Below are 16,258 nucleotides of genomic sequence, written 5' to 3'. Positions count from 1 at the left end.
AAGCTTTAGATCGACTGATGGGTGGTGAATTACAGAATTATCACTGTAGTCTGACAGGTCTTCCAAAGACATGTAGGGCAAACATGAACGAGCTTCAACGATGAGAAGTTGGACTGAACTTCCTTGGTTCTCAGCCGTGAACAATCTTGCATTCGAACCATGTTTGCTGAAATCAATTATTATGAAATTTATCATGTAATGTTGTTAGGAATCGGCTCCATAGGCCTCCAAGGCACTCCAAAAACCGAGACGTTGGCTGTGCATAGCAGATTTTGAAATCGGAGTCGAGCACTTGACTCTCCAGTCAGGTAGAGCTGAGTATTTTTAGTTCAGTCCGGTTTTGAATCAAAATAAATAATTAAACTGATTTTATTTTATTTTGAGTTTTGGAACCGAACCGAAAACCAATTTAAACCATTAATTTCTATTCGGTTCAGTTCAGTTTTTTCCCCTTCCAAACCGGTTCAAACCGAAAATTTTATACTTGCTTCCATTTTCCAAAAAATCAACTCCAATTTTCGTTTTGTTCTCCTGTCCAGAAGTTAAACCTAGCAAAAAAATACTGCACACAAAAACAAAAGGATTTGACTGCAAAAAAACAAAGACAAAATCAAAAGTTATTGAAATGTAAAATCATCAAAAAACATGGAGGAGAAGAATACAGATTTGAGAGATGAGAGACAAGAAAAGCATCGATAACATTGATACAGAAATTGTTGAGAGTGCAGAGTTTTTAGATCTTGGTTTCTCTGAAATCCCAAGAAAACCCTTTCTTGGTAAGCAAAACAGGTGCGGGGATGTTTGGTGGTAGCTGTGTTGGTATTGATTCAAGTAAACTAGTAGTGGGCTCTTTTTATTGTATGATTGCCTCCATTTGTCAATGAAATCTAGGTCCAATCATTTGAATTCTCTCATGGAATCTAATAGTCAGGATTCATCACTAATTGATTTGAAGCTAGGGAAAGACCAGAGATGCCAAAAAAGAAAGGAAAGCAAAGCGGAGAGGACAAAAGCCAGCACACACTCAGACAGGAGAGCCCAACGAGAGGGAATAGGTAAGAATGGCAAAAATGCACAGGATAATAGGTTTTTGAAAGAGAGATTTTTGTTGTTTAAGGAGAAGAAGACAGATTTGAGAGTGAGAGAGTGAGAGACAGAGAGCAAGGAGAGGGGCGGCTGGGAATGTTGAAATTTAAGGTTAGAAGAAAATATGTTATTTATACTTGTTTTAGAGGGAGGGGGCGTATGTGACCTGTAATTTGCTAGGGTTAATAGGTGGAAAGCGTTTTTTTTATTTCTAAACCGAACCGGTTCGGTTCGGGTTGTCCGGTTTAAGCATTATAAAATCAGGAAACCGAACCGAACCGGAACATATTTTTCTAAATATTCTAATCGTTTAATCGGGTTTTTTTCGATTCAATTTTTTCAGTTATTTTTTTTATTTTCTCGATTTAATCATTTTTTTGATTTTTTTAGTCACCCTTAATATTAATATAAAATCCCACACCATCGGTAAATAGAAAATTTATCGATTTGGAGTGATAGATGTTGACAATAACACTCCAATGGCAATATTGTAGCAAACAGAAGAACGTCTCCCTCTTTTTGTATTTGATGACAAACATTAGCTCCTTTTATTTTACTTTTTTTTTTTTTTTTTGCTTATATCTTGGTTAGATATCTTATGCCAAATTTTCTCCATCACATAATTTTTTCCCAAAGGAGCACCAAACCTACTTTGATTTCTCCACTAATAAAAATGAGAGCCAGCAACTATTCACCCTTCAAACTCAAAAAACTACTCAACTTATGTTTATTGGTTGTTGGATCTTCAATTATATATATATATATATATATATATATAATAAAAGCTAGGTGGGGACTTAAAGACTCCACCAAAATCCATCTTGAAAACTTTCTCGCTCGAATTTACAGTCAACTCCGCCAAAAAAAAAATCCCTTGCTTTCTGCTTCCAATTATTGTCTCAGCTTCGAAGCCTATACCCTTTACCCAGCACCTCACAAGGCTGCATCCCTCTTTTGTCTCTTGGTAGCCACACCAAGCCCAGATAGAATTCTTGCTGGGTTTCATAATTGGATTTCAAAGATCATCTACCAATCAAGAGGTTGAGCTACGAGTCAAAGCAATCAAGATTCGTGAACTTGGTTCTCCTTGTTTTGTTGCTTGTCGAAGATAATGAATTTCAGGAGCTTAGAAGAGTTTTGGTCTTTCTATGTGACTCAACATTCAAAACCATCAACAAGACGTTGGCATTTTGTGGGCACGCTTTCAAGTATACTGTTATTGCTGTACTCTCTTGTTTTCAATTTGTGGTTTTTGTTCTTTGTGCCGCTGGCTGGGTATGGATTCGCTTGGTACAGCCATTTCTTTGTGGAAGGGAATGTTCCTGCAAGTTTTGGGCATCCAGTATGGTCTTTTCGATGTGATTGCAAGATGTTTGGATTGATGCTCACTGGTCAGATGGATAGAGAAATCAAGAGGCTCGGAAAGAGGCCTATTTTGCAGGGATTTTGATTATATTGTAAGCACCTTCTCTGTTTTACCACCGAAATAATCATGCGTGGAAATTCTCAATCCCCATTCTTGCCTCCCCCTTACTGTTTCTCGCTAATGTAAACATTTGTCTAAATTACATGCTCTGAGTATAGAAACGTGTACATTCCAGAATCGAACCGCTGTTTTTTTTTTTTTTTTTTTTTGAGAATGAAAAGCCAAAACCTTCTCATGCAAGTTTGGTGTTTTTGAATCACGGTACGGTTACTCCCGTACCTACAATTCACCACCGTCATCATCAGTGGCCAATATTGAAGATGAGCTTCTAGTCGATCTTCTATCAACACCCATTGTTTTGTTGGTTGCCTAAATTAATCATCTTCCTCGCTGCCTAAGTGGCTAGCTAATCCAGTTTGGTCAATATTTTCTTAACCACCAACATTGGTGATGGTTGGGAATGCAGGCTAGCATTAGTTCACATCGTGTAAAGGACTCGCATCCTAGCACCGCGATTCATTTTGTTTACTGCTTGGCAAAGGAAATGAAAAATCGCGGGCTAAATACCACCGTAAACACGATAAAACAGGATAATGGGCAGCATGTTCCGACCCCTCGTAATGCAATGCAGTTAACTGATACGAAATACAATGCCGAAGGAGAATAAAGCGATTACCTAGGGAGCTTCAAAAGTAAATAATCTATTGATTCCCTCAAGGATCGTGACCTGACCCTTCAGAACTCGTATCTGATTTTGAAGAGAACATTTTTTTTCATTCTCCAGGTTTTGGTGTAAAAAATTCAATTCACTAACTCAGTTCAAGTATGTTACAAGTTCCAACACCCTAAAGACCAAAATCACTTCCTTTGATATTCAACATAGCCAAAAACCTGTGATATCTGCCGCCAAGACTTTTTTCATGGTCATGAATTTTTTTTTTCTCGGCCACCATTAGTTTCTGGCCTTTGTTCGGCTGAAACTATCATCCCCTTTGGTCAACTTGGCACATTACAGGTATTGAGAGGAAGATGATTATCACAAGTCAGTATTCCTTGAAAATGATGGTAAGGGCATGGCCTCTTGTGGACGAAGGATGACAAGCACACAAAACATTCCAAGCATTGGGAGGACTAGGAGCCACTTCAGCAGTTTATAGTAATGCATGTGAAATGTAAGGGAGAAGTCATCTGAGAAATAGAGTCCGTTCTTATCAACAATCTCCACCAAAACAGTTCCAGTAGTCCTCACTCCAACTGTTGGAAGTTTTACCCGATAATTTCCTGGACGGTCAAAGATTTGGCTTTGCTTTATTCGTCTCTCACCTTGATAATTGCCGGGAACTAAAAGGGTTGTCTGCATTGTTCCAAATGAAAATTGGAATTTTAAGGAGCTCTTTGGATTGCTGTTGAAAACCATAATTTAAATGCACAAGAAGCAACTTACAGTGACATTATAAGGTGCTTGAGACCCAGATGGGAATCTATACTTGTCTACAATCTCAAATTCCACCCAGAAGCTCTTCCCCTCCTCATCACGAAAACTTCTTGATGAAGGTGTAACATAAACCCCTTCACGGTTGTAGCGGTTCACCACGTTGTTTCTTCCTTGATTAGAAGATCTCCAAGCCTGAGAATTGCACAATATGCTTAATACTTAAAGCATAAAACATACAAGTCACCACAAATATAGATTCACAACTATCATGCCTTGAGAGGGTGATGTGGAACAGGAGTTGAAAAGCAAAAGACATTCCCATTCATTGTTGAGACTATGAGATCTAGATCATCTCCACCATCAACATTATCTGCCAAGACCATGCTGTATCTGAGCAAGAGAGACATAATTTGGATAAATCACATAGTGCAATAAATAAATTGAAGAGTCAAAACTTAAAAGGATACAAGCATATCTTACGAAGTTTCACCAATATCAACAACATCAGCACAAGAAGTTGGTCCATCTATAAGGTACAAATAACCATCAAATGATGTTGTAACAAGTGTGAGTCCCTTGCTTTTCTCTCCACGTTTACTCAAGTCAACGAGAAGAACTTGATTCATCACTCTCCCGTGAGTTCTATATGGGTAAGGCCGAACAATAGAACCATCCTTGCCACTAAGAACGTATATGTTCCCTGATAGTGTAGGAACTACAATATCAGTATGACCATCCCCATCAACATCACCTACAGTTGGACCCTGAGGAATGTCGCAATCTATGTTAGATCACTCATCATCAAACACACATGCAATTAAATCTTATTTAAACGAAGGAAGATAGCACACAAGTTTGCATGCATTCCAAGAATCAAATAGTCTCATCATATCACTTTATCATCAAACACTCGAGCACTTTTTTGCTAAAATCTTCATTTATGAATTGGGGAAATTTCTTCATTATTCTTGGCATAATAATGTTTATTACATTGTTTCATTAATGGTTAAAATTTTTAGGTTTCTTCAAATATAGCTCGGAAGTTCCTGTGCAGGATTATCTTTATTTACCTTGTATTTGGATCCTTTTTTCTGTTTAGATTAGGACTTTTATTTTAATTAATATTTTACTATTTAGAGATCCTAATGGCAGATGTTATATTAGTTGTGCATGTTTTAATTAGAAATCTTTTTCTATAAAAGGTTTTAGGTCTACAACTAGAATAAGGATGTCTAATTTATTTTGATATTGAGTTTCAGACTATTTTATAAAATACTATAAAGTTTTCTCTACATTTCTCTACAACTTAGATTTATAACCTTAGGGCTTAAGAACTCTAGCTTGTATCAACGTTATACGCCGTGTCAATTAGTATTAGAGCAGTTGGTCTATTTGATGGACATAGACAATAGCAACCCATTCTGCGATGCAGGAGTGGAGGTCATCTGAGGGCTCAGAAGGCAGCGCAAGGAACCAATCACAGAAACTAGATTGTTTTGAGCAAACAATTATGGCAATATTGACTAATTTAGAACATATCATTCGATTGATGGGAGGCACAAATAGGGATCATGAAAAAGATGAGAGGAATTTGCCTAGAGACTTACCCTCAAGGCAGGCCAAAGTCCGAACCTATTCCTGAATTTTATGAGATTCCATTCTATGATGGGAGATTTAAAAAAAAAAAGCAAAAGATTTATTAAATGATTGACAGAGTTGGAAGCTTACTTTTATTTCAACAAGGTTCCTTATCATCAAAAGATAAGACTTGTTGCACACAAACTTTCTTATGGTGGTTTGAATTTCTAGACTTTAGAACTCGTATTGGTATGCTTTTAATCTCATCTTGACAAGATTTGAGACAATCATTAATTTTGGAATTTATTAAGGATGATTATGAAGAGATTTTATATGAAGAGATTTTATATAGAATAGATAAGCAATTCGATTGTTATTATTTGTCTTTTATTCAATCTTCTAAAATAGCAAGGAAAGAAATTAGAGAGGAGATGTCATCTTTAAAGTAGACGGTTTCAACATCACAACAGAGACAACAACATTACTACAAATACTACTCTACTTGTTGATGTTTCATCTACTAATGGTGAAGAATAAATCTAGAAAGCTCATAAATTAGTATCTTGTAGTGATTCTGGAGATCTCGCAAACAAGGAAATGAAGGACATGATAATTTCTGACAATTCTTCTAAAGATATTATGAAAGATTTTCTTTAAGTTCTTTTAGATTCAAAGGTTGAAGTATTAGAGGTCATTGACGATGATGAACTCAAGTTTGAAGTAAAAGAATGTGGAAATGAACTACAAGCAGACTCCATAGGAACATAAAGTATTAACATTAAATATGGATTTTTCTTTAGCATACACACATCATAAATTAAATTTTGGAGTTCACAAGTCAAAGACATGCTACTTCGTGAACGTGTCTGCTACAATGCTATGTTCAAAGTGTTTGTTTATTTGAAGTGGAAGAGTTCAATTATTGACAAATAACTCGAGGACAAGTTTTTTGGAAGTAGAGGGGACTAACGTAGAGAAATTTCTTCATTATTCTTGGCATAATAATGTTCATTGCATTGTCATTAATGGTTAAGATTCTTAGGTTTTGAAAAGTTTAAGAGTCCATGGTAAATCAAGCATGATTTTTAATCTGACTGTTGATTCGAGCTAAAATTTTAACAGAAGATTCCAAAAACCTTGTTTCCTATTAAATTAAAATTTCATGATGATCGAAGATCGAAAAGACCTTCAAATAAGGCTTAGAAGTTACTATGAGGGAATGTCTTTATTTACCTTGTTGTATTTTGATTCTTTTTCCTATTTAAATTAGGGATTTTAGTTTAATTATTATTTACTATTTAGAAATCCCAATGCTAGATGGATTATATTAGTTAAGTAAGTTTTAATTAGAAATCTTTTCCTATAAAGGATTTTAGGTCTATAACTAGTATAAATAAGGATGTCTAATTTATTTTGAGACTGAGATTTAGATTATTATTCGGATTTTATAAATTAGCAGAGTTTTCTCTAAATTTCTTTACAGCTTAGGTTTGTAACCTTAGGGCTTGAGAACCTTGGCTTGTATTCACACTACATGTCATGTCAATTTAAATGAAGATCGTAGACAAGCTGGGATTCAGTTTGTAGTTTCACAATCAAACTGTTGTAAACACAAAAAGTATCATCCTAAGATATGTAATTACATGTATATATGTAGACATGACCATTATATTGATGGTTGTCATGCCTAGCAGTGCTCTCCAAAAGAAGAGGGGCAAGTTCTTGGGTTCAAAACCTACTCCAAGTACAGAAAGATATGCCCATGCCATCTACAGAGTATAGACAATGTTTGATTTTTTTTTTTCTTGTGCCGAGTGATTTTTTTTTTTTTCTTGTGCCGAGTCTAAGGTCAAAAGCATGATTGCCACCACCACCCCTACACCCACTCCAATCTATATTGTACAAGCATGATTTTAGAATCATAATTTTAGAATAATATTAGACAATGCTCATACACAAAAAGGAGAGACAAACAAGCATATCCTCCATGCAAATAATATTAGAATCATAATTTTTGCATTGAATGACAAATTCCTGTACAAGCATGACTTGCTTCTACAAGATAAGGAATGAAGTTTCTATTGCTCTAGAATTTCACATCCTCTACTGCAAGTAATAAAGCATCATGACACTTGTTTTTGCACAGTTACACCCATAATACAATAACAATTTCTTCAGTGATTTTGTGCGTTTCTATACAAGTAATATGTGGAAACAAAGTACCTTACTTGTGTCAGATTTTGCAAGAATCTAAATCTAGAACAAGACAAGACCCCTTCCAGATCAAGCAATGAAGCACCCATTGCTCAATCTTACAATTGTACCACCAGTAGACCAATATTAACTATGAAATACAGTTGGTGGACATCACATATAGGAGATCATACTTAATTCATACAGGCATCATCATAAGAAGAAGAAAGTAAGAAATAGAGATCCAACTGACCTGGGGAATAAGACTCTTAAGGTTTCTTTCCCAAATTTCTTTTCCTTGTGATGTCCACGCAGCAACATTTCCATGTACATCAGTGGTCACTAGTTCAATTTTCCCATCATCATTGATATCAGCTGCAACTACAGCACCTTGAATTTCAGCCATTTCAAGAGGGAATTTTTCCCTAATATTTCCTGAATAAAAGACGGAACTTTAGATTCTAACTTCATTTGGAGAATTGGAACACCACACTTGATAAGCCAGTTAAAATGGAAAAAAATACTCTCAGATTTCTGCATAAACATTATTTTGTTTGAAAGGCATGAAGCTCAAAAGTAAATACATCAGATTTTGATTTGTAAAAATTGTAAGGCATGTAACTCAAAAGTAAAAACATCAGAAATTTCCTTTTTCATGTCATTCTAAAAAAAATATCAGGTAAAATTTAATAGTTCTCTAGATACTGCACAGATTAATAGTTGGATTGCATGCATTTAAATTGAAAAGCAAAGAGTGTTGATAAGACAAATTTTTCTCGTTCATCTTTCAAACCACTTTGAATTCCCTCAGAGAATTCTAAAACAGGAAAACAATAATAAATTGATCCATGTAGTGACAAGTAAAAGAATGTATCATTTGAACAACCACATTCCAACTCAGCAACCAGAAAAAAAGTGAAAATGATCATAAAATGCATATGAAGCTAAGAGAGTTGCACAAGCCATTCCAGAGTAAAATAGGCATGATACGAGAGTTTGGATGCCAATTCCTATGTTGTATTTAGAACAGGAAAAGATCACATGAAAATTTGTACTCAAGTGATTTTGTATGAAGAATAACATAGCTGATAAAGCTGGAAGATAAAAATAAAAAATCCATGAAAGCTCATTTAGTTGAAGATAGGATGACATGATACAAAGAGGAAATGATAAAGAAAATGAAGGATACAAACTTGAGTTTACCGTGATGATCCAGGACATAGAACAAGCCAAATGAAGTCCCAACAAGAATGTCCAAATTCCCATCACCATCCAAATCAACCACTGAAGGTGAAGAGTATATATACGCACGGTAGTTTGCAGTATTTGTACTTAAATCTAGTTCTCTGGTCCACTTAACTAGCTTTGTATCAAGGTTGAATACAACAATAGAACTGGCAACATATTTCCCAACATCTATATCACCGAGTTCTTTCAAATGCTCTGGATTGTCATAATACCTGTCAATCAAATAAAACCATTTGCATGGACTTCATTGACTGAAAATCAACATTACTTCATTGACTGAGAGCGATAGGCTGGTCATTGTTCCAATATTCAATTAGGTTGCTAAAGTTCATTTTAAAAACCAGTGCACATTAATATCTGATTTTCACAATATAAGAATACGGAAAATATACAGTGGTGACACCATCAAGAGAACTCACTCGTTATCAAAGAAATATGAAACTGCAACAATCATTTCAGCTACTCCATCATTATCAATGTCAGCTATCACCTGATGAAAACAAGAGAGAGAAAAATGTCATCTGATTGCTATAACTACATCTTACTTGCATCTGTGAACAAAATTCATCTATTGCAATGCATTACTGCTATTAGGTTTTAGACTCACAGGTGTGCACAAGATATGTGAGTCAATATTCACATAATCCTCCAATTTCTCATGTTGCCCTTCTGTCCATTCCTCATCTCCCCACATGGATTCGTCTACGTAATCATTGTAGTCATAACTGTACTCATCGGTTAATTCATCACTATCACGGAATAACTCGAAAGACGAATCAGCATCTGCTTCTAACCCTTCATCATTTTCAACAGTTGCTGCATGAACATTTTCATGGTCATTCTCTTTAGATTCTGAGCCACCTTCCTGTGAACCCTTTGAATTGTCATCTTCGAGAAGCCTTCTCCCAGTGTTTGTTCTATTTTCTGCATTATTGGTTCCCTTATCTACTGTATTGGTTCCATTATGTGCATTACTGGTTCCACTCTCAGCTTTATCGGTTCCATTTGACCTGGCACCTAGAGAAGAGTTATCCACATGCAAGGGCAGTTTGATAATTGGTTCCATTTGATTCTCATTCAGTTTCTTTTCAGTCTCACTGGATGCATTTGCTGGATGACTATTCTCTGTTGATGTAGAAATCAAAGGGTCTGTTTCAGGTGTATTTTGATGTGTAATTCCAGTTGTGTCTGCAAATTAAAAACAGTCAACATTTACTAAACAAAGTCAGTTTCTCGAAGTTCCTTGGATTTTTTCCATCATATAATGCCAGATCAGGCTCAAATACACCTGGACAGGGTTCAGGTTATCATATAGATGTTAGAATTTCCTTGAAAAAGAAAAATTGATATTCTGCTTGCACTCCTGAACCAAGCTCAAATAAAAATCAATACAAGAAATGGCAGCACAATATGCATCCAGGCCTAAATGTGTATAAGGAGCCAATTGAAGCTTGGAAAACTGTTGAAGACATTGGAGATTATCACCCATATTTTGCTGCTTTCTAGTTCCTCCTATGCTTAGATTACTACTGGATTGAACGATGTGATTATGTTTTGTCTTTGCCCTCCAAATTAATAAGAGCATAATTGGTACAATTATGATTTCAGCATCTTCAGTACTGTCATCCTTAAGGGGGGCCTGTTTGTCAACTTGGAATAAAGACTAGCAATGAGAATAGATAGGAAAGTTCATTCATTCACATCCCTGGTGCTAGGTACACAATAGTAAAATGGGCATGCAAAGTAGAGAAGAAATGAAAAGACATTCTTCCATATTTTATAACCACTGACAGGATCCAGGTTTTAAAACCAAGGCCAATAACACATCCACACCACTACACTCGTAACATCCACTCCCACCACCCCTACCCCACCCCAACCCTAAAGGTCAATACCCCTATTCCCTAAGGCTGTCATTACCATCATAAAGTCAAATTTATTATTGATGTCATGTAGCTCTAATCTCCTTCCTAGTTCTTCACACCATGCACGTTAACGCCACTCATTTGCATTCAGATTCCCTATCCATCATTCTAGGTTACCAAATGTGCCTGTAGACAAATGGAATGTAATGTCTTAGTTCTAATTAATCATGAAGTGTGATTCTACACTGTCTCATTTCTTTAGGTACATTTCAAGATTCCGTAGGGTTTTTAGCCATGCAATGGGGAGCAGCCCTTCCCACATCCATAAACCCTCACACTCCCCCCTTGAAAGATTTGAATGGACTCTGTGCCATATATATATATATATATATATATATATATATATATATATATATATAAAACATAAAGGAAGATCAGACCAGCTGAGCAAAGCTTCAAAAGATAAAGAAAACAGGGACCGCAGGCAGCTTACTCAGATGACCATTAAAAGATTGATGCTAAAGCAAATAAAACAAGCAGCACCAGTGGTACAAACTGTTATGAGTCCAACATTTAACTTACGAGACTCGGATTTCTTCTCAGAAGCCTCCATGACAAGTTGGTCATCGTGAACATCTGGATGAGAACGATCCACAGGATCCAGATCCAGACCCACATACCAATTCTTTTTAACTCTCCTACGAGGGACTTCCAGTTTATCAGTCATCATGTATCCTGACACCCTAGAATAGAAAACATAAATGACAAGTGAGCTCGAGCACACCAAAACAAAATTTCCTAAGCCATTAACATAGCATTAGTACAAACATGCCTGAAAAAGAGAACTTCTCCATTGTAGGTAGCCAAAGCAATCTCCCTCACACCGTCCTTGTCAATATCATACAGGAGAGGACTTGCGTGCACTGTTGACTGGTGAAATGCAGGCCAACCTGATGAAAATGTTGCAGTTTAACTCCTATTCACAGCATCAAAGTGATCCAATCCAAGATAAACGAAACTTTACCTGGCATTTTGTCTCCATCGGAACCTTCTAGAACTTCAAGATAGTGAACAAAAGATGGAACCACTATATCAAGTTTTCCATCACTAAAAACAAATGCACACAAACTAACATTAAAATCCAAATAATAATTTAAAAGATAAAGTAAATAAATAATAAAATGATGGGAGTTGTTTTTATCACCTATTGATATCGGCGATCAACGGAGTAGCGTAAACGCTAGAGCTCACTTCAGTTTGCCACCTCAGCTCTAAATTTCTAGGGCACCGCGTATTCAACAAAGCATCCTCATCTCTAAACACATAGGAATTCAAATTAACCAAAATTATATGTATATCTATCTATCATCAGTTTAGCAGAATTCATTAAAAAGAAAAGGATTGAAATGTGAACTCACAGGTGAGGGTAACCAAGGGCATCATCGGTAGCTTCTCGGTCTCGAAATTTACTCTTGTTGGATTCCTCTCCATGGATGGAAGAGGTGAATAATAAGAAGCAGACCAAGAGAACCCTAAGCGCTGAGGGTTCCATGTGATCGTGTTTTTGGTTTTTCAATGAATGTACGATTTCTGGATTTAACAGAATGCAGAAATGAGGAATTGATAAACCCTGCGCCTTGCCCTGGTTAGGGTTCCTTCTATGGTTGGGATCCAATGAGTTTTCAGGATGAAGAAGAGAAGAGTAGATTTAAATGTTTATTTTCGAAATGCCCCTTTTGTTTTTTTGTTGTGTTATTATTATTATTATTATTATTATTATTACATGCAGGTAGTATTTAATTTAATTAAGAGGATTGGGGGTCATCTGATTTTTTATGCTCCCGGCTACGTTACTACAGTGTCGATAAGAGTATTTTATTTTTTGCTTTTTTAAAATAAAGGGCGGAAAGTTGTTCTCCACTCTGTAGCTCAAATATAGTGAAAGGAGAAAAGCGACAATTAACCAGAAACAACTAGATGAGCATTTAACTGTTCAAAAACCACTGCACGCACTCCATTTTACTGTTAATTCACTATTATTTTTTCACTTTCTTACATCTTGATCCATGTAGTTTTGCACAGTTTATAATTCGATTATCGGAACTTTATTCTTTTCAATTTCATATCTTGAAGTTATGTTTTCAAGGTTTTATGTGCTGAATTTTGTTTTTAATTTTTCTTATTGATGCTTCATTAAATTGTCTAGCATTAAATTCGAAACAGAGTTTTAGCTTTTTGTTAAAAATAAAGATGGAGGACCAAGATTGACATAAAGGAGGAAACACAGCTCTTTCCCACAAAGGGTGGGCAAAAGTTATATTTGGTCCCTCAAGTTTCAATTTTTTCACATCCCATCCCTACTCTCCACGTTATTATGATTTGATCCTAAATTTTATTTATGTTTCAATCCTTGAAGATTGAGTGAAAAAAGAAAAAATTATCGGAATCATTAAAGAGAGAGCTAGCTCTCGACCACCAATAACTTTGATATTGACGTCTATGGATTTAGTATTAAAAAAAAACTTAATAGAAGTGATTTTTACCTATAATGATACTTGAAAAAAATAGATTGGAACTCAATGAAATTTAAATTTTGATTTGGTTTTAAATTTTTAAGCTGATTAAAATATATTTTGTTGTTGAAAATTAAGTTTTAGAGGTTCACAATATTTTTTTTTCTCACACTATTGGGTGAAAAAGGAAACCAAAAACTAGGTATGGGAATAAAAATTTGAATCTTGATTTTTTAATAACTAGACTCACCTCTAATAACCAACAAAAGTTGAAAAAACACAATGCGTCATTTTTTCAAGCAAGCAACACGCTGCTATTTCAATTAAAAAAAATAGGGGTGGTTGATTGCTGCTTGTCATTTAAGAAAAAAAAAATACTGGGCATGCATGCTTGGGCTTTTTTTATTATGGCTTAGACGTGCTGGCCTATTCTTCTAGCTCACATGTGACTTACCCTCCTTTTTATAATGGCCATTCAATTTTTTTATTGTTTTTTTTTATTTTATAAATAATTTAATTTAAATGATATATAGATAATTATTCTATTAAGTAAATGTTTTCAAATAATTTTAGCATTTTTATAGAAAATACTACTTTCAAAATAATTACATTCTTACTTAATTTAATATGCATAGTTTTCTAGAATATTTACCCATAAATATTCAATGCCATGAAACATATTTTGTTATTTTTTTTATTGTAACCTTTTATATATTTTTTTAAAAAAATTATATTCTTATATTTTAAATAAATTCGCATCAAAATTATCAATTCATGATTTGTTTATTTTTTATTAAAATTTTCTTTTAAAATCATGATAAATTTCCATTTAAAAACAATATTTCAAATAAAAAGGATATTTTGTCAAGTGAAAGGAACGCACAAAGGGGGTTTGGTTAAAAAAAAATACTTTTATTTTCTCCTTATTTCAAATCAGTGAGATTTTTTTATATATAATTATTTTAATTGCTTTCAATTTCTATACAATAAACACATTGCTAAAAAATATATGTTTTTTGTTAAAAAAAAATACATTAACAAGAAAAGGAGAATTTAGACTAAAAAATATATATTATATACTGAATCTAAATTATTACATTTCTTATAAAAATCAAATTTTATTATTATATAATTACATAAAAAATCCAAAAAACATGTTATGGCATGAGATAAAATATTTGCACGTGCATAGGCATCTCTCGTTATGTTGTCGACTAGGCTAAATTATTCCTAATGTTAAGCATGCTCAAGCATTACTAGCATTTTTAAAGAAGTAAGAAAAATCTAAGATTTAAATTACTGACTCGACTAAGTTCAATGAATTCAATTAATTTAATAATATGATTAAAAAAATAGACAATAACAGTAAATAAATTGAGATAAATAACAAAAAAAGCAATGGTTAACTGCAAAGAAATAAATGCTTGTTAATATCATAAAAAGATATCCTCTTGATATTCTTAAAAGGTCTTTGTGATCTTATTTGATAAAACAACAAAATTATATAAGAATGAAATAACACTATAAAAAGCAAAATGAAAAAAAAAATTGAAGTTCAATTCCTAGTAAATCAAATGTTGAAGGACCAAGTTGAAGGAAAAAATAATTTTTTTTTAAAAAAGAAAAACCTTAGTCCACTTGAGTCAATTTGTCGAATCGGTGACTTGGTCGTGAGATCATGATAAATTTGTAGAAAGCAAATTGAATTAACTACAAAGCTCAATTCTTAATTTATCCCAATTTTAAAATGTGAAATTTAAAAGAAATCAATGTTTTAAAAAATGCAATAAAAGAATAAGACTTGAGTTAACTCAAGCTCACAATCCAAGTCTTGAGATCAAATTAACCTTATAAAAGAAAAGTGAAATAAACAATAGAGCTCAATCCCCAGCTAATACAATATTGAAGAATAAAATTAAAAAAAAAATCAATTTTGAAAACTCAAAAAAATATATTAAAGTCAACTCGAGCTAATCTTCTTGGGTCACAAGGCCAAGATTACCTTATTAAAAGGCAAACTCAAAAAATTCATGATGATAACTTCTCAATCAACCAAATACTTATGGATGAAATAAAATAAATCAAAAAAAGATTCCAAAAAAAAAAGCAATAAAAAAAATAAAGATCAAATTTGACATAAAAATAAAATGAAACCAAATGTTAAGGGGTGTAACAAAAAACTCAATTAAGAAAAGGATTCAAAACAAAACAAAACAAATATCAATAAAAAAAAATGAAGATCAAATTTGATATAAATTTTTAAATGAAACTAAATGTCAAGCGATAAAATTAAAAACAAAAATCAATTCAAAAAATAATTCAAAACAAAATAAATAGTAATAAAAAGTAAAATTTGATACAAAAACAAAATTATTGGACACCTTTTATTTTTTAAAAACCAACATGAATCCTGATTAAAGGAGAGAGAAAATAGTGAGAAGAAGAAGAAAAAAGATTGTTAGAGTCTCACAACTAATCCATCACCGACCCACGTTAGACCATTAAAAAGAGATTGGTGCATCATTTTCAACTTAACCGCAAACAACAATGTTATGCCACTAGACAAAGTTTCACGTGCTGCTAGAGTATGATAGCTTCACACATATTAGCATATGCGTTGCACGCACTGAAAAGCTTGTCATGCTATTTTTTTAGTTTGTGGAATTGTTTTGGTGTCAAATTGGATCCATCAAACCTTAATTTTTTTAAATCAATAAAATTAAATTTTATTTTCCAAAATTAAGCATTAAATGCATGTTAGAATTTTTCTGTCACATCATGGGATCCCCATGTACAAGCATGTATAGGCAACTGGAAAAAAAGAAAGAAGAAAACTATCAATTCTAATAATAAAAAAATCAATGTAAAAGGATCAAATTGAAAAACAAAATATAAAAAAAGGTTGAATTTCTCC

At 33.7% G+C, this 16,258-nt stretch overlaps 2 protein-coding genes across 2 annotated transcripts; one reads left to right on the top strand and one right to left on the bottom strand.

The window, feature by feature from the left end:
• Window positions 1-1,705: 1,705 nt before the first annotated feature.
• LOC118048387 (uncharacterized) lies at window positions 1,706-2,694 on the top strand. The gene has a single exon (XM_035058038.2). The coding sequence runs from the start codon at window positions 2,198-2,200 to the stop codon at window positions 2,534-2,536; it is 339 nt and encodes a 112-aa protein (XP_034913929.1). The 5' UTR covers window positions 1,706-2,197; the 3' UTR covers window positions 2,537-2,694.
• Window positions 2,695-3,176: 482 nt separating this feature from the next.
• Window positions 3,177-12,576, bottom strand: LOC118048386 (protein DEFECTIVE IN EXINE FORMATION 1). The gene is made up of 13 exons (XM_035058037.2): window positions 12,250-12,576; window positions 12,036-12,146; window positions 11,856-11,938; window positions 11,664-11,781; window positions 11,414-11,574; window positions 9,574-10,154; window positions 9,386-9,456; window positions 8,922-9,178; window positions 7,972-8,153; window positions 4,428-4,711; window positions 4,220-4,337; window positions 3,957-4,139; window positions 3,177-3,866 (listed from the first exon to the last, which is right to left on the bottom strand). The coding sequence occupies exons 1-13, from the start codon at window positions 12,381-12,383 to the stop codon at window positions 3,549-3,551; spliced, it is 2,601 nt and encodes an 866-aa protein (XP_034913928.1). The 5' UTR covers window positions 12,384-12,576; the 3' UTR covers window positions 3,177-3,548.
• Window positions 12,577-16,258: the final 3,682 nt, after the last annotated feature.

This window comes from Populus alba, chromosome 6, assembly GCF_005239225.2.
Source record: "Populus alba chromosome 6, ASM523922v2, whole genome shotgun sequence".
Classification (NCBI taxonomy): domain Eukaryota; kingdom Viridiplantae; phylum Streptophyta; class Magnoliopsida; order Malpighiales; family Salicaceae; genus Populus; species Populus alba.
Note: the sequence above shows the minus strand (reverse complement) of the source record. Positions and strands in the feature narration are given on the sequence as shown.

Excerpts from the sequence above, each read along its gene's own strand:
- LOC118048386 (XM_035058037.2), bottom strand. The coding sequence starts at position 12,383 with ATGGAACCCTCAGCGCTTAGGGTTCTCTTGGTCTGCTTCTTATTATTC. Across the intron at positions 9,179-9,385 it reads TCATATTTCTTTGATAACGA|GTATTATGACAATCCAGAGC; the intron begins GTGAGTTCTCTT and ends TTTGATTGACAG. Across the intron at positions 3,867-3,956 it reads AAGCACCTTATAATGTCACT|ACAACCCTTTTAGTTCCCGG; the intron begins GTAAGTTGCTTC and ends GGAACAATGCAG.
- LOC118048387 (XM_035058038.2), top strand. The coding sequence starts at position 2,198 with ATGAATTTCAGGAGCTTAGAAGAGTTTTGGTCTTTCTATGTGACTCAA.